Genomic DNA, 17565 nt, shown 5'->3' with positions numbered 1-17565 from the left:
ATATATATACATACATGTATATAAAATAATTACGAAATCCGTGCACCAAAAAGCATTCATTCCCAATGGATTTCAACGTTCGGTCGTTCCTTTATTGAGAATGTACAAATAACATACCTTACTACAAGATTACAAGTATCAGAATATTTGAAAGCAAAAAGGATGATTGACTGTACTGTGAATACACTCTCGATCGATCGATGAAGCCAAGAAAGCGAGTTCGTTAAATAGCGGCAATCTATATTTTCCGGGTTCTGTTCATGCTCCTAAGAAACGTCGTAAAGATATTACGCGATAATGAACGGTATTGTGAATGTCATCGTATTACAATCTACTTAATTAATAATTAGCTCGATATTTTAACAAAATTTACACGAAAAAATGACATCGACGGAGCTACAGTCGCTTTCCTGTGTTCAAAGATTTTATAGTTCAAATTTTTCTTCATCAACTATCTTTCCTCTCTCTTGTTCTAATTATTTGAATTTCTACTCTCCAAAGGATCATACGATTTATTTATTTATATGAAAATGTACTTATGTATCCACTGTTCTCGCCCTCGTCAAGATTGAGACACTATAGATACGTTGTAGTTTAAATAAAAACAAAAGACACGTATTTTGTAATACAAATGCTTCTGTGCGTACAAAAGAGATGAAACGAATCGATTTTTATGTTTTAAACGTATTTCGTTGGAACGATAATGAATGTCGATTCTATTCTAAATGTTTCGCCAAGTGTGTAAGAGCACCCATAGAAAAATACATGTCTCTTATTTTTATCTTTACCACAACATATCTAAAACTCATCAAGACTGGGAAGGCAAAGGGAGAATACTTGCAAGTGTTAATTCCTTTGTTAATTATATATTTGAAGATTTATTTTATTTCTATCACAATATGAATATGCTTCCATTCAAAATTTTTTATATACAAGATGCCAAAATTCGGATCTTCCGTTTGACAGATTTGCTGTCCTATTATTAAACTATTTAGCATTTCTTGTTTCTAAACTACAGCCATGAAAATAATTCTTGAGACAGTGCATTATTATAATCACTGACAATTTATATTTGAACAACTAATTGTGAAACTATCAGAGCCATAAAACACATACACACACACGCGTGGAATCACAATTTTAATACCAAAAATTTAAAGAAAATATTGATAATAATGCACTGTCTGCAAAGTTTTTCGTGACTATAATATCCATTATTCACAAATTACCATATGACGCGACTACATGCTCACAAGTTGTGAGAAAGTAAGTGGAAGCCGAAACGCGCAACATTTTCGTCCTATACGTAGTAGAATTGAGACTAAAGAATAGAGGAAAAATAGTCGATTCCAATGACCTGATAACATAGGAAATTGACTGTACATAGAGCACATTGAAGAGGATACACGAACGAAGAACCAAGAGAGATTTAAAAAGGTGAACAACTGATCGCGAAACGAGTAGTAATGATCATACCATTGATATTTTTCTATCTATCGTCTAAAATACAGACAAATCTGAATCTAAATAAGAAAAACTGCAAATTGAACGAGTGAATAGCGTGTATTCCGTCAAGACTGAGAAAAAAGGGGCAGAGGAAAGAGGGAGGATATAAGTTTATAATTTTTGACAGCCAGTTACCTCAAATATCTCTTACGTACATTAACGTAAGAGGTAAATAAGGATAAAATTAAAGGTAATATTGGAATAACAGTATTGCGGATTGGTGGTTAGCTCATAGACACTTGTCCATTGGAGAGTAGTCTCTCAACGGCAGCGTTTATATCTCCGAACGTTGCAATTAATGCTGAAAAATAAAAAAGGGATATTACTATATTATATTATTAGGATATCTTAAGCAGTAATTAAATATAAAATATTAGAATAATATATGTTCTTATGTTTTAAAATTTATTAAATATTCGTAATATCAGATATTATTTAATTTTAACATTAAAACAGGTCGTGACTGTTTGCGTGATCGAATAATATCATGTCAGAGAAATAATGTATATTGATAAAGTTGTTCATTTTTTTTTATATAATTCTTAAATAAAATAAAAGCAAGCAAGTAAAACAAAAAAAATTAGACAGAAAAGAAAAACTGCGTTGTTAGAATGATTCTTACCTTGTAAATTAGCATCTCTATTAAGAAAACCCATAGCCGTAAGTTGCTCTAACTGTGCTCTATAACGTTCTTCTGGTGGAGGCACAGGTTGACCGTCAACTTCTACACCTTGATTTAATGCCATTGCAGAAACCTGATACACATAAATGAAATATGATTTAGCATATATAAGTATACCATACAAATATGTCATACCTATGTAAGGTTAAGAACGTTATATAATAAAAACGTTATATATATCAAATGAAGAATGCCTTTTATTATACCAAAATACTACGATTATACATATTTTTTAAATGCTCATTATTAAATACTGTATTGTTTTGAAAGATTGTTATATATTTGTTATATATTTAAATTAAATTACTTTAAGGATACTCTATATACTCCAAAATCGTTTCTCGAGAAGAAAATTGAGTTATTTTAGAGATTAAATCATTGTTCGCTTACCATACGTGCCATGAACTGGGAAAATGCGTCTTGCTGATTGTTGTCCGATGATTGGGTAGTTGGTACACTGGAATTGGTGCCAGTCGTGTTCGGTGTTGTGGGTGCAGGTGGAACCGTAAGGCCCATACTAAAACACACACATTTGCACTTATTTAATCTTTCTCACGCACTATTAAAGTATTAATTTGTAAAGCAAAAATGGTATAGCAAATATAAACTTAAATTTACTTTTTATATAAAGAAACTTACTTTTCCACGAGTTCAGGAGCGACAGTGCGTAATTGTTCCATACCCCGTTGAATCTGCATAATGGCAGCTAGAGCGTCAGGGTTGGTGACGACGCTCTGTATCTGCGGGTTTTGCATTTGTTGTATGAAGGCGGGCATCATCGCACGCATTTGCTCTTGCATCTGTGGATTACCACGGAGAAATGGATTTGCTGCAATTACCCGACTGGCCATCGCTGGATCAGCCGCCATTGCTTCCAATATGGATCTCGTATATGGAGCGTTCAGCATATTTCGCATTAACTGTGGATTCTCTATCATCTGTGCCGTGAGACTCTGCATACCTGGTGAATCTAGCAGACTTCTGCCTTGATTTTGTTGTACCGTACCACTGTCGTTTTGGCTTTGATTCCATGGGTTCGGCAGCGGATCCCGATTTTCCTGACCCTGTTGTGGATTTTGCGAGTCTTGATTGGAACTGTTTTCCACTAGAGCGGCGAAAGGATTACGACCATTCGTTGCGGCTGCTAACATTGGCTCCTGAATATCACGATACATACGACGTAGAGCGCTATAACCCCCAGGTATGCTTTCTAGATTAGACAAAGCTCGATCGTGCGAACGCATCAGTTCTTGCAGCATTGACGGGTTACGTGCCAATTCCATCGTTTGTCTGAAAATCAGTTTTCATAAATATTTGTGTAATACATTGTGTAATATTGCACAATTGACTAATATATAATTTCCAAATTGTAAGTTTAAAATATTGACTCAGCAATTAACATAAGATACAAATGAAAAACATCTCAGAGCTAAGAAATATGTAGCGCTGGAAAAACATCAATTGTAATTGGTTTTCAATTCAATGGAGAAGTACAAAAAGAAATTTGATTAGAAATAAATCTTCGATTTGAAATTGATCTTTAAATACTGCGTAATATATGTGATTAATAAATCAAGCTCGAGAGAAGATTAAGAAAGAAATATTATAGTTTGTCGATTGTATGCAAATTAGCTTTTAAGTAAATTCTAAATTACCATTTAAGGTTACCTACCGTAAAAGTTCAGGGTTATTCAACATGTGACTGATTTCTGGATTACGTTGCATCAATTCTTGCATTTGGGGATTGGCGGTAACCAAATTGCGCATATTCTCCGGATCATTCATCAAACTCTGAACCAATGGATTATCGAGCACTTGTCGCATCGTTTCTGGATTCGAGAGTAATTCCCGTTGCATGCGTTGCTGTAAGTCTATGAAATTAGCCGAGCCTAAGCCAAGAGACTCTAATCCCATCAATCCCCCTAAGCTCCCCAAACCAAATGGACTGGCACTAACATCAGCTGTAATTTATACACAATCGTCAATGCAAATATTATTATACACTTCTTCGTGCAATGTAAATATTTGTTTGCAAATTTAAAACTAAAATATTCTCATTAAATAATCCTTCTTAATTGTAGGTATTAATCAAATTACATTGTAATTCTAAATACAAAAGATCTATTGTATAGATCTTCTTGTCTAATCTAAGATTTATTGTAAAACTTTCTAAGTTATAAATTAAATTTGTAAATTGTTTTTGTATATTTTTTAGAAATTTTTTTAGATACGTTATAAAGTATTCACATGTCATCTGCAGCTCACAAAAAATTCCGTTTTTTATTCTGATAGCCATCTACATGTAGAGGTACATTAATAATAAGAATGTCTAGAGAACACAGAATACTCCATGACCCATATACATGTTAAATGTTCCATAGTATCGCGGCATAATTTTATCGTTGTATTCGATTAAATTCAAGTTGTGCTCAGTAGAATACCTTGTGGTCTCGAGGCCGAGTTGGACTCCTGATTCTGCGTAGTTGCGGTGCGTGGAGCCTTAATCACCAGATGCACCGCCAGGCCGTCCTTGATGTTGTGAGTACTGAGGGTCTCATGATCCTTCATGATCTTGCCGGCGAAGATGAGGCACAGCTGATCGGCCTGTGCGTTAAACTTCTTGGAGACTGCCTCCTTAAACTGCCGGCGTGTCCGACGTAGAGGGGGAGAGGGGAGATGGGGAAGGAGAGAAAAGAAAGAAACAAACACAAGATTAAAGATACCGAACTAACCAAATCGGTTTGACAGCTGATGCTTGGCGTAATGCCAAGGGGGGCGGCGATTAGACCGCGAACGGCAGAGAGAAGGCTCACTGTCGCCATCGTCATTGCCCCGCACTTACTTCTTTTATCGTCGCATTCTCCTCGATCTCGACGGTCTGCTTTTCCTTCGGGGTTTTTACGTTGATGGTGATCTTTTTCGGACCACCCTCCTGCTGGCCTTCTGCCATCTTGGATCGGTAGATGACTCGTTACTTTCGACGCTCGCGCGATACTCAGTACGCGGTACGTGGTACGCTCGCTCGCGCTCGGTCTATCCGTCTCTCTTTGTCCTTTCCGCTTCTCTGTCTCTCTCTCTCTCCCTCGATCTCACGACCGCGGAATTGCGCACCGACGATACCGCGACACGATAGGACACGACACGACACGACACGACGCGACGGCGACGACACTCCCTCGCTCTCGCTCTCGCCCTCGCCCTCGCCTCGCGATGCGATCCGCTACTCCGTTCAGTCCGTTCACCGTTGCTTGCGCCCGACGCAACGGCGAGGAACTATTACAGAATATATAGTAGCAAAAAAGCGAAACTCTCCCGATTCCGGTAACTTCTATATAGCTCCAGCGTGTACGAAATTCAACTGCGCACGCGCGAGCTAAAGCTCATGGCACATGTATGTATACATACATTACAAAAATGTAAAGTGGGGAGCACAGACTATTGTATAAGGGGTTCCGCATAATAAAAGGAACAGAGAACAGAGAATAGAGAATAAGAATTTCAACCTACCAGAAACTATTCCACAATACATAATTTCTGATAGGTTGAAATTTTTATTCTCTGTTCCTTTTATTGTGCAAAGCTCGTAACGCATTACACAGACTCTTGTATAAAGCATAAGAAATTTAACCAATCAGAATTCTTTATTTTATGGAAAGGAAAGAAACAGAGAACTTTGATTGGTTCATTTTCTTATGCGTTACGTGTTATGCAAAAGTCTGTGCCCCCCCGCTTTATTCTCTATTTACTATTCCCTGTTCTTTTTATTGTGCGAAATAATCCATAACTTGCGTCAACTAATCAAATTGTATTAAATTATATCAGCTACTACACTTTAGGCTGCATTTTCATGCTGACGCTCGACGCTCATTTTTAGCGTCAAAATACGTCACGTAATAAAAATTGACGAATATTAAGCGTCAATTTTGATCACATGACCTGTTTTTACGCTAAAAATGAGGGTAAAGTATCAACATAAAAAATTACCTTTATTCTAGTTGAAACTATTTGATTGGCTGTCGCAAGTTACGCTGCATGTGAAAACAGCTTTATGGCCAATATAAACGCTCCCTAATGCTATGATTAAGGTGCAGCCACAATAGAAGGAATAAGGAATTAGGAATAAGGAACAAGGCTTTCAACCTATCAGATATTGGATACACTGGAATACACTGGATTTCTAATCCATATTCCTAATTTCTTATTCTTTCTATTGTGGCCGCTTATGCAGTTTATGTCATTATGCGGGTAGCCCTTAAATTTAAATGATTTTAATGAATTATTAAGCGAGCTTTCTAGCAAGAGACACAAATTGACACAAGAGTTATTCTGTCCTTGTTCAATAATCAGTAAGAAACAAAGACGGAATGAATTCTTGTGTCGATGACGATTTGTGCCTCTGCTGGAAAGCTCCCTAAATAGCCCTTGTGCTATCCTCAACAGAAGAACCAAAAAATTTATAATGAGGTGAAACATTGCACATAATAACAATAGCAATACTGGAAATAACCAATCAAATGTTCTCCAATATGTACTTTCCTATGTATAATAGATTTGGTTATACTGGAGCAGCCAATGAAATGTTTCCCAAATTCGAATTGCGTGTTCACGCAAGTGCTTCACCTTATTAATTTCAATATGATTTTTTCATTCATGTTATTTATCAAATATTAAACAAGAACAAATAATGGCTGCGTTCAGCAGAGAAAACTAATCAGTTAGCGCTTAGAGATTCTTTAATATGATTCGTTCCTAAACTCAACGAAAATCTAAAGATAAGAATCAATTATATTAAAGAATCACAACTCAGCCAATGCTCGTCAGTCGTGCGGTGAGCAAATCAGCCTTGTGAGCAGTTGTGACTTGTGACTGTGCGAGTTGTGAGGGTCAGGTAGAACGCATTTGAAGTCTTTGATTCTGATCGTATTTTCGATTTCTCAAATTAAAGCCGATTGAAGAAGAAAAGTAAAATTACATACAAATTAACACAAATGTCGTGACGGTGACTCGTGACGCTCGTGACTCATTGAAAATTCACGTCGCTATAGGAAAAAATCCTATAAAGAAAAAATCGTCAAGAGAATCAACAAACTCCAAACATGGTAAGAGAATCGAAAAAATCGAAGATTTTATTAGGGTAACCAGGGAAACAGGAAAAATCTTGCCAAAATTTGTTTTCCAAATGGAGAGTAATTTGAGATTAACAATTTAGCATGACACTGGATGACTTTTCAGTTTCAGTTCGGGTTTAACATGTTCCCGGAAATTCCGCGGCCCTTCAACACTCAGTACAAATGTTTCTCAGTGTCGATGTTGCCTGGAACCTATCGTCAGGATGTCGAACGCGGCGGCAAGAGTAAGTACCAATTACTGGCAATTAGGTGATAACGGGAAGAACACTTTGCATTAATTTGTTTTTTTTTTTTAGTAATCATGCCACCATCTGCCTTGGAGCAGCTTACAAGACTCAATATTATTTATCCAATGTTATTCAAACTAACCAACAAGAAAACAAATAGAATTACTCACTGTGGTGTATTGGAGTTTATCGCCGATGAAGGAAAAGTCTATTTGCCTTATTGGGTTAGTGAAGAAAATCTATTATATATATGTAATGATAGATGAATAAATTATTTATATTTTTTCTCATAGATGATGCATAATCTTTTGTTGGAGGAAGGCGAACTACTGAATGTAGAGAGTGTGTCATTACCAGTTGCGACATTCTCTCGTTTTCAGCCACAATCAGAGGACTTTCTAGATATCACAAATCCAAAGGCTGTATTGGAGAACGGCCTGCGCAGCTTTGCCTGTCTAACTACAGGCGATGTGATTGCAATCAAATATAATCAGAAGATTTACGAGATGTGTGTATTAGAAACTAGACCTGGTCCAGCAGTTAGTATCATTGAGTGTGACATGAATGTGGAGTTTGCTCCACCGGTAGGCTATAAAGAGCCAGTACGAAAACCAAAGAAGGAAGAAGATGAGATAGAGCATCTGGCCGATTTGATGCCGGCGCAGACTGGCTTTGTACCTTTTCAGGGTGAAGGTGTCCGGCTGGATGGTAAAAAACGCAAAGACATGCCCAAGCAGGAAACTGTAACTACCAAGCCGACCTATGTTCGTGGAATACCCGATTATGATTACCAAATAGGCACTCTTAGGTTCCTGCGAAATATGAAGCCAGTGAATAATAAAGAGGTGAGAACTTTAGTTGGAGTTCTCTATGACGTATAGAATTATAAATAAAATTTTGTCACGAACTTTGTCGTGTAATGCAAAAATCCGTGACTTTACTTTATGGCAACTTCACATGGCATTACACGTGATTGTATTGTGATTAATATCATTTATATTCTTTTAGACGAAGGATCCAGACGAGTTTAAGGCGTTTACTGGCGAAGGGTTTACACTTCTGAGGAAATCCAGAAAATAATAGAATAACGAGCAATTATTTATTTTTAATTTATAAATTTGAGAGAGAATGAATCAAGAATTTTGCCAGAATGAATGTTGAATTATCCGAATTACTATTTTAATAAAATATACGTATGTTTTTATTTTTCTGTTATATGTTTGTCATAAGCAGAAAAAAACGTTGCTTCGTTTTTCATATTATGTCTTTCTAGGGAAATAAAGAAATTAAATAATAAACTATGTATCAAACTCTATGAAGGGGATAATGCTATAGAATTTTATAAAGATATTATCAAGGATAACTTTTTTCAAAGTGATTGTCCATCAATCTACTTTTACAGAGAAAACTTATTTTATATATAATAGTGATATAATTTTATTTACAACAAATATATACGAATTACGTTTAAATGCTAATTAATTAATTAATCTGGGACAGATTAAAAGTATCTGACAAATGTTGAATATTCATGCACATAATTGCATTCTTAGTAAATTTCGGGGTATAACCCATAATAGATACATTCTGGAAATTCCGATGGTTCTAACTTTTCTTATATTCAATTCTTTCCACTTTAACTTCGTCTCCGACCAGTTGATATACATACGTAACCACCGTTGAACTTTGAATGTCCATCAATACGAATGATGGTATAACTGATCTAAAAACAAATTATTATTAAAAAAGAATTCCCATAGAATTTTCTTATTACACTAATCATTATTGTAAATGTGTGTTTTTTTCAGAGAAAATAATTTATACATTAACAATTAAAATATTGTATCAAATAATCAATTTAAAAATAGATTTGTAATAAAAAAAATAGAATATTTGTGAACTGAATCTTTGGAAATATATTTATTCTCAAAAATATTTATATTCAATACAGTTTAATATTTTTTTTATATCATTTTTAGATCTTTTTGAAAAGAAACTTACGTATCTAGAGGATTGTAAGCTCCAGTAGCTGATCCAGGATTGATATAAAATTTATTTTCGTGCTCATAGGCTTCAAATTTATGTGTGTGTCCAGATATAAGAATATCGACATCTAATTGTCTCTGTATCAAAGCTAAAGATTCTGGATCACCCCATGGAACCACTTGATGTCCATGGGAAAGTCCTATTCTAAACTGACCTACAGTAACTACTTTCTGTTCTGGATAATTTAGATTCTGTAAACAAATAAAATTTTTTGCTTTGATCTGCATATAAATAACATTGACAATTATGTTTTTTGTATGTCACAAGTATGTTAAATTATAATTTAATTTAATCAATAATAACTCTATTTTTCTTGTTCTCAATTTTATTTGACATATCTAATTTTCCATATCCATTTCTACCAATATAATTTAATTTTAATCTTTCAACTTAATCTTGGTTAATTGAACTGAGATTACAGTTAATCTACATTGGTAGAAAAGACATAACTGTTTTGACTACATTTTAATATTATTCCATATTTTTGTTCTTAAATGATTAAATAAAACTGTTGGATGAATATATACCTCATCAAAATCTCCTCTGACTACATGTACATCACTGGCTAATGTCTTGAGATAATCATAGGACTCTTTTGTACAAAGATTGCCAGTGCATAAAATATGCTGTATTCTTCCTGGTACTAGCAGTTTCTTGAATTTACTAGGCAGACTACTACATCTGTGTGGAATGTGTAAGTCTCCTAATACCAACACAAGCTGAAAAAAATTTGTTTCTGTAATCACTTTCAAATAAATGATTTTAAAAGCTTAGTATGTAATATTATATTAAATAATTGTCGTTTTCTAAGTAAAAAAGATATATTTATAAATATTTTTTAAAGTTAGAACTTTATGCAATAAAAATTAACAATTATAAATTATTGAAATAAACTGAAATAAATTAAAATATTATTTATAAATGGAAAATGATTGAAGAATAAAAAAGTTAGCCATAGGTGATTTTCTAATTATACAATACGAGATCAATGCATGAAAGAAATTATAAATTGATACAATACTACATCTACTTTAAGGTTAGATTATTAAAATAATTTTCAATTTTTAGCATATTTATTGATTATTTTTATGTTACTTACCATGATTTTTGTTTTTTTAATTATCTCCTTTTGATATATTCCGATATTTATAATCTCACGATATCAATAATTGCTATAATATAATGCACAGGAGGCTGTCGGAGGCTGAAACGTCAAACATGACACCGGAAGTGTACATACATACATAAATGGACGGAAGTCAGCACTCGGCATGTTTTCGAGACGAATTTCGTACTGCGCAGATTCCAAATGCGGCCATTTAAATATTTACGTCGCGGTAATTTTGAAGTGATGACAGAATTCGAGAAACCAGAAATGAGTACTTGGATTCTAAAGACTCTTCCACCATTCTCGCTGATCAATTTCATCGACGATCCTCTTTTCTTTGTAAATACACTCACTCACAAAAAAAATAGATTACATTATAATAGTGGCCGAGATGAGGTTTCTCTCTGATTATAGCAATTATAACAATTGATATCATAGAATTTCAAATCGTGAAAATAAAAATCTCAATAATCAACAAGGAAATTACACTATCTCGATTCCAAATATTTTCAGTTTATTCAGAGCGCTATATTTTATTCACTGTTGCAGATCTCAAGTATTATTTTATCTATGACATAACCTATTCAATCTTTCAACCTGAATGGTCTTCAAAATTATTATTATTGTGTTTATGGCCGCGCGTGAAAGTTCGAATGGGCAGTGCATTGTTTTGTTAGAATTGTTATAAATCGAGAAATATATTTTATATGTATATATATATATATATTTTTCCAAATATTAATCGCGTATAGAATAAAAAGTATTCAACATGAAATGCGTCATACCCGGCGGTAACGTCAAAAGTATGTTTATTCTCTTAATTTTTTGTTAGAGACAGAATTGCTGTTTTATAGCGCAAACGAAATTCGTCAATTTAATTTAGCATTTTCTATTACATGACTAATTTAATCTTTTATACTTATTTGTTTTGTATTGCATACATTATTATTTACAAAAGAATGTATTAAATATTATATATATTATATATATTATATATGAGCTAAATAAGGGACCTATTCTGTAACTTTTAACGATATCGTTAAATTGTCGTTGCGCATCTTTTTTACTGTATACAAAATCTGCGCAATGACAATGTAACGATATTGTTGCAGTCGTTAAGAGTTATAGAATAGGGCTGTAAAACTTCTAAAAAATTTGATATGTATCAGAAAAAATTCAGATAAATATAATTTCATGAAGCTTCTTTGTACTGAAATTTTTAATTAGTATTTTTTTATTGATACAGTTTTGGCAAAGGCGATACATACACTAGCAAAGATTGGAGATGAAATGTATGTGAATCCTCAAGAAGAATCTATCTCTTTTCGCACAGTCAACATGGCAAAATCAGCATATTCGGATTTCACGTTTCACAGAAATTTCTTCTCCTATTATGATCTTGGAAATCTCGATGAAGAAGAGGCACAGAAGTGTAAAATTTCAATGAGGGTAGTATCTACTTCAAATACATTTATGTACATGATATTTAACCTATTCTAAAATTTACAGAGCGCAATGACAGTCTTCAAATCTGCACATACATTGGACAAGCATGTAGAAACTTGTCACATTCATTTGGAGATGGATGCCTGTAATCTAGTATTTATCTTAAAATATAAAAATGGTATCAACATATCCCATCTGATGCCCATTTTGGATTCTGAAAAGTTGCAAGTACACTAAAAACATTTTTCTTGTTATAATTGATTCTCAGATACAATTTAGAGACTACTTAATGTTTAAGAACTACTTAAACTTGATTAATTCTATTGATTATAGTATTTCCAAATATTATGAATATTTGAGGAATTAAAAAGTAAAAATTTATATATATATATATATAAAAGAAAATATTTGAGGATCAAATTTTCATTTGAACTTTATTGATTGTATCAGATAATGAAATTTTGGATTAAATAGGCATCGTACACTAAGGCTAGTATGTCCAATGAATTGACGTCACGAGCTCGAACATTTACAGAAGCTCTGCAAAATTTTCCACAAAATTTAATCGAAATAACGCTTCAAATAACGCCACATAAATTATTATTTAGAAACTATGTGGATGATGCATCAGGTAAGAAGTATCCCATTTCTATCATATAAAATGCATATATAAAATAATGTAGTAATTAATATATTACTGTCAATTAATGTCAATACTACAGTCATATATATTACAGTTATGGTAAATACTACACGTACCCAGCTGGCCTTTGGTATCGGAGAATTTGATCGTTACACAATTGGCAATGAAACAAGTATCACATTTTGTGTAAAAGAATTCAAAGCTTTACTCGTTTTCAGTGAGAGCGTAGGCGTTCCAATTACTGCAAGTTTTGGAACAGCAGGAAGGTATACATCAAATTCTAAAGCTATTTAATATTAAGTAGATGTATACTTTGATAGTTAAAGATTAATATATTGAAGTATTATTTCTCTATATCAATAATAAAAAGTGAGCATTTTATATTTTGATAATTATTGATTTTTCAATATAATATTTTTTTTAGACCAATATTGTTTATGGTTAAAAGTCCAGCTTTTGAAACAAACATGCTCTTATCAACTTTAAGTCCGGACTGTGACAGTCAGTCAGACACATCGATTGTCAGTAGACAAGTGCAATCCGTTCGAAAAAAGAATTCTTCGAGGAGTACATCCAATCGTGTCAACAAAATGTCCTCGAGTCGAATAAAGAAATTGATCAAACCTACAGTTAGTGATGTATCCAAGAATACGCTAGTAAAAGAGAAAATTCAGTCAAAAACACAAGACAGTTCAAACAAAACACTCAACGAAAATAGGAATGCTTCTGTGAGCATCGTTAACGCAAATGCTAATAATTCTATAAATGATGTTCAAGAAAGAAATTCACATATACCAGTACAACGTTGTTGCTCTGTCACATGCAGTCCTGCTAGCACATCTTCGGCAATTAGTAGGAAGATTTCGGAGGGCCAAAGAAAGTTAGTAAATTCAGTATTTTCTAGCATTACAAAGAGAAAATCGATGGATGATAAAGGAAATCAGAAGGAGGAAGAAGATGCAATAGATTGTGATCTAGACGATAATGTGCCGCAGTCGCCGCCGCGTAAAGTGGCCAAGAAGGCAAAAGTAGTATTCCAGAAATGCTTTCAGAATACTTTTGATCCGCGAATGTTACCTGGTCATAATACTATCTTGGTAGAGGATTCCGATGAGAATAACAGTGATTAATATTATCTTGTCAGATTTGGAAGAACTTTTATAATGACAAAGAACAACTTATTTGCTCCATAATAAAATACTGTATAATTTCATAACAGATTTTCTGGGCAATTAACCAAGACAATACTTAAAGTAAATTATTTATTTATTATTTTGAATAACGTTTTTCTTTATTTAAATCAGTAATCAGTTCACTTTTTTTAATTGAAAATTAAATTTTTGTATAATTTGTATATAGAGAGTTTTGAATAAGAGTTTAATAGAAACTTTTCAAACTAAATGTTCTTTTAATATTAAGTGATTCAATTGTGTAACCTCTCATTACTCTTGATAAATAGAGCTATTTTTCAAATAGTTTGTTTTAATTATATGGAATTTTATAAAAAAAATCTGAATAATTTGAAGTAATAAAAGTATAGATGTGCAAGAGAATCATGTTTACAAAGTAGATCTTGATATTGTATATAAGATGTTCTGATTGTAAAGATCTCATTGTAAATAAAGAATTTTTATACACATAAAATGCCGACTAATATATGAGTATGTAAGAAGTTATTGCTTTATATTTGCACACTTTTCAGACTTATTTATTTTCCGTAAATGATTGGAGTATAATTTTGTGTGTGTGTGTGTGTGTGTATGTACGTGGCGCGTCGAATTTTCATTATATTATGATAAATTAATAAAAGTTTTCTTGTGAAACGGAACAAATTAATTTAATTTTTCCACTAATAGAAATTCAAAATTTTTACACCATCAGAATTAATTCTATTTCATAACAAAAAATAGATCAAAGTACTACCCGTATACAATATATTTAGAATACTGTATATACACGCGCGCGCGCGCGCGCACACACACACAAAACATATGTCAAGGTATAACACGTGCTCATTCTAACTTTACCCGACACTGCTGTAGTACGTCTGCGAACTGCGTTCTGCGTTTGCGACTTATGTAGATGGCTCTTAACTGTCCTTACCCTATTCATTTCTCGCGTCAGACACGTTTACATAATTACGGGATTAGCGTCACGTGGGAGAATAACAAAGAGAAACGTAAATAGAATGAAACGAATAGTGTTTAATTTAACTGTTCTGACGAGCGCGGGTTTGGGGGGCTGGTGTTTGGGCAAGTTCTCTGAACAAAGGCGATATTCGAAAGACAATGAAACGAATGTGTTGTCAGCGGCGCGACTTCGGAATATGCCGTGTTTGCCTCTATTCGGCACCGTTTCGGCGGCTACCCCCTTGATACCTGTTGGAAGTAACCACGACATGGGCTCCAAAGTGTCTTCGACTTCTACAAGGGTATCGCAGGTGAGTGAAAATCGAGAGTCGGATCAAGGACGATTGACTAACCCCTCAGATTTATTCAATTATATATGTTACATATACATATATATATTTATATAGTAGCGACAAATTAAGAAAATTTCGTAATTTGCAATGGATTTTTTGACAAATCAATTGTAATGATAAATGATTTAATAATAAATATAATTTGATGGCAATTGCAAGTAATAAAAGAATTACGTATCTTAACGATATGTAGAAACTGCGAAATGCTACAATTATTTGTAGCATTATTATAAAAATGCTAATAGTCGTATTGGACTTTGGTAATATTGCGGCAGATTATGAAATTTGGTTTTCCCGGATTGGATCATGTCAGGTCGTATGAGGATTTTGTGCTCTCTTATGACAGGCGAAACAAAGTTGCTCATTGGGTATTTGAGCACTTGACCAAGGAGAGATTGCAGTATAACAAAGAAGTAGATCGCTCAAAGTGTGAGTTCAAGCCTGATGAGAGTATACATCCTTTTTTCAGGTAAAGAAATAAAATTTTTTTATTAATTTTTTAGATTATTTTAAAAAAAATCTAAAAAAATTTATTAATTAAATTTAATAGATCCAATTAAAATCTATTGAGACTGAGTCTTAAGTTTGATGATACCAATAGATCACAGAATATGGACTACAAAGGAAGCGGCTATGATCGTGGTCATCTGGCAGCAGCTGGGAATCATAGAGTGGACCAGAAACACATGGGACAAACCTTTTTCCTCACTAATATGGCACCGCAAATCGGAAAAGGCTTCAACAGAGATTCCTGGAACAGACTGGAGAAATACGTTCGAAAATTGACAAATGTTTACACGGATGTTTACGTGTGCACAGGACCGTTGTACCTTCCTAAGTGCGTTGCAGTGCGTTTACTTGCTGTTTGCAGTTTTTGCTTTGTGAATCTATTTTCATATTATTATTATTTACCTTATTAATGTTCAATTTTTCTATTATTACTATTTTATCTTATTGTATCACGTATTTTATATTATTGTTATCACGTATTATATATGATGCTGCGCTTGTTTAGCGTCGAAACACTATGTCTCCAAACTGTTGTTATTTTTTCTGTTAAGCTTCGCTTGTCTTACTCGAAACTTAACTTTTTGAAAAGTACTGTAATAGATTTACACTGTTACTTTTTATTTATAGAAGAGAAGCAGATGGAAAAAAATATGTGCGTTATGAAGTAATAGGCTCAAATCATGTGGCAGTGCCTACACATTTTTACAAAGTAATCGTTGGTGAAACCAGCGATGGCAAACTTGAAATGGAAGCTTTTGTAATGCCGAATACACCGATTGATGATAATGCGCCACTTACTAATTTCCAGGTATTTCAAAAAATTATATATATATAAAATATAAAAGATATTAAAAACTATGTAGAACATATTCTGTATATATAAAAATTATAAATATATGTTTAAGTGTATAGAGCAATATAAACATAATTAAATTGCCAATACATTACTTATTAATTATAATAGAAGAAATTATTACAACTAAACGTATTAGAATAATTATATAAGTGTAAAAAATAAATGATGTATTAAATTTATTCAGTATAACAAGAGATAATAGATTTATATTATAAGAATTCGATCAATTTTTTAACAGGTACCACCAGACAGCATCGAACGCGCTGCCGGACTTTTATTCTTCGACAAAATTTCACGAAATAAATTAAGCAAAGTGAATGGCAAGAACACAGGCTGAATTTGGAGACGACTGCTCCATTCTCTTTTCTTATTCGGATTGTAAAGAGTTTTATTTTTTGACACATCATCACACATATGTATATTTAAATCTAGTCCATTATTTTTTAACTCATTGTACATAATTTTAGAAGTTTTATCATGATGTTTTATATTATGCATACATACTATATATTGTTTTAGCTGCTTTGTATTTTATTTTATCGAATAAAGATATTTGCTGATGCATCAATTCGTTTGTTTACATATGCGTTTATTGATTTTGTACATTTAGTCGTCCTTGGAGTCGCTATATTTAATTGTGTAACGCAATGTATTTTCGATTCGTTTATACCGAATAAAACGCGCTCAAATCTACCGTATTTATTCTCTCGAGTCTTATGTCGAAGATTTAGACATAGATATACCTATATTTACTGTGAAATAAAAATTATGCGTATAAATAATTTTACACAATAGCGTTTTGAAATGAATAGAAACGGAATAGTTATTTGAATTATACTCGTACATATTCAGACAATTTTTATATATTTTGGCAAAATAACAAAATTGAATAAAAAGGATGTAATTAATACAAATTTAGTTTTGTTGAAT

At 33.1% G+C, this 17565-nt stretch overlaps 5 protein-coding genes across 6 annotated transcripts; 3 read left to right on the top strand and 2 right to left on the bottom strand.

The window, feature by feature from the left end:
* Positions 1-6: 6 nt before the first annotated feature.
* LOC108745785 (ubiquilin-1) lies at positions 7-5524 on the bottom strand. Its single transcript, XM_018482134.1, has 7 exons — positions 5031-5524; positions 4630-4828; positions 3861-4149; positions 2828-3478; positions 2579-2705; positions 2129-2261; positions 7-1807 (listed from the first exon to the last, which is right to left on the bottom strand). Exons 1-7 carry the CDS (start codon positions 5136-5138, stop codon positions 1731-1733), a joined length of 1584 nt encoding a protein of 527 aa, XP_018337636.1. The 5' UTR covers positions 5139-5524; the 3' UTR covers positions 7-1730.
* A 1408-nt stretch (positions 5525-6932) lies between these two features.
* Positions 6933-8838, top strand: LOC108745731 (ubiquitin fusion degradation protein 1 homolog). 2 transcript variants are annotated; one of them, XM_018482053.1, is made up of 5 exons: positions 6933-7287; positions 7421-7541; positions 7614-7768; positions 7838-8389; positions 8553-8835. In XM_018482053.1, exons 1-5 carry the CDS (start codon positions 7285-7287, stop codon positions 8622-8624), a joined length of 903 nt encoding a protein of 300 aa, XP_018337555.1. In that variant the 5' UTR covers positions 6933-7284; the 3' UTR covers positions 8625-8835. The 2 variants fall into 2 exon arrangements, with proteins under 2 accessions (XP_018337555.1, XP_018337554.1); XM_018482052.1 differs by lacking the exon at positions 6933-7287 and having other exon boundaries at positions 7409-7541; positions 8553-8838.
* A 168-nt stretch (positions 8839-9006) lies between these two features.
* Positions 9007-10988, bottom strand: LOC108745743 (vacuolar protein sorting-associated protein 29-like). The gene is given in 5 exon segments (XM_018482070.1): positions 9007-9267; positions 9546-9781; positions 10118-10309; positions 10831-10888; positions 10890-10988. Coding segments are annotated over 5 exon segments (624 nt in total). The 5' UTR covers positions 10910-10988; the 3' UTR covers positions 9007-9149.
* A 301-nt stretch (positions 10989-11289) lies between these two features.
* LOC108745712 (cell cycle checkpoint control protein RAD9A) lies at positions 11290-14024 on the top strand. Its single transcript, XM_018482020.1, has 6 exons — positions 11290-11501; positions 11945-12147; positions 12208-12372; positions 12619-12775; positions 12882-13053; positions 13212-14024. Exons 1-6 carry the CDS (start codon positions 11468-11470, stop codon positions 13915-13917), a joined length of 1437 nt encoding a protein of 478 aa, XP_018337522.1. The 5' UTR covers positions 11290-11467; the 3' UTR covers positions 13918-14024.
* An 858-nt stretch (positions 14025-14882) lies between these two features.
* Positions 14883-17061, top strand: LOC108745713 (endonuclease G, mitochondrial). Its single transcript, XM_018482021.1, has 5 exons — positions 14883-15227; positions 15545-15738; positions 15871-16107; positions 16407-16587; positions 16874-17061. The coding sequence occupies exons 1-5, from the start codon at positions 14976-14978 to the stop codon at positions 16970-16972; spliced, it is 963 nt and encodes a 320-aa protein (XP_018337523.1). The 5' UTR covers positions 14883-14975; the 3' UTR covers positions 16973-17061.
* Positions 17062-17565: the final 504 nt, after the last annotated feature.

This window comes from Trachymyrmex septentrionalis, unplaced genomic scaffold (assembly GCF_001594115.1).
Source record: "Trachymyrmex septentrionalis isolate Tsep2-gDNA-1 unplaced genomic scaffold, Tsep1.0 scaffold148, whole genome shotgun sequence".
NCBI lineage: Eukaryota > Metazoa > Arthropoda > Insecta > Hymenoptera > Formicidae > Trachymyrmex > Trachymyrmex septentrionalis.
This window is presented reverse-complemented; position numbering and strand designations above follow the sequence as displayed.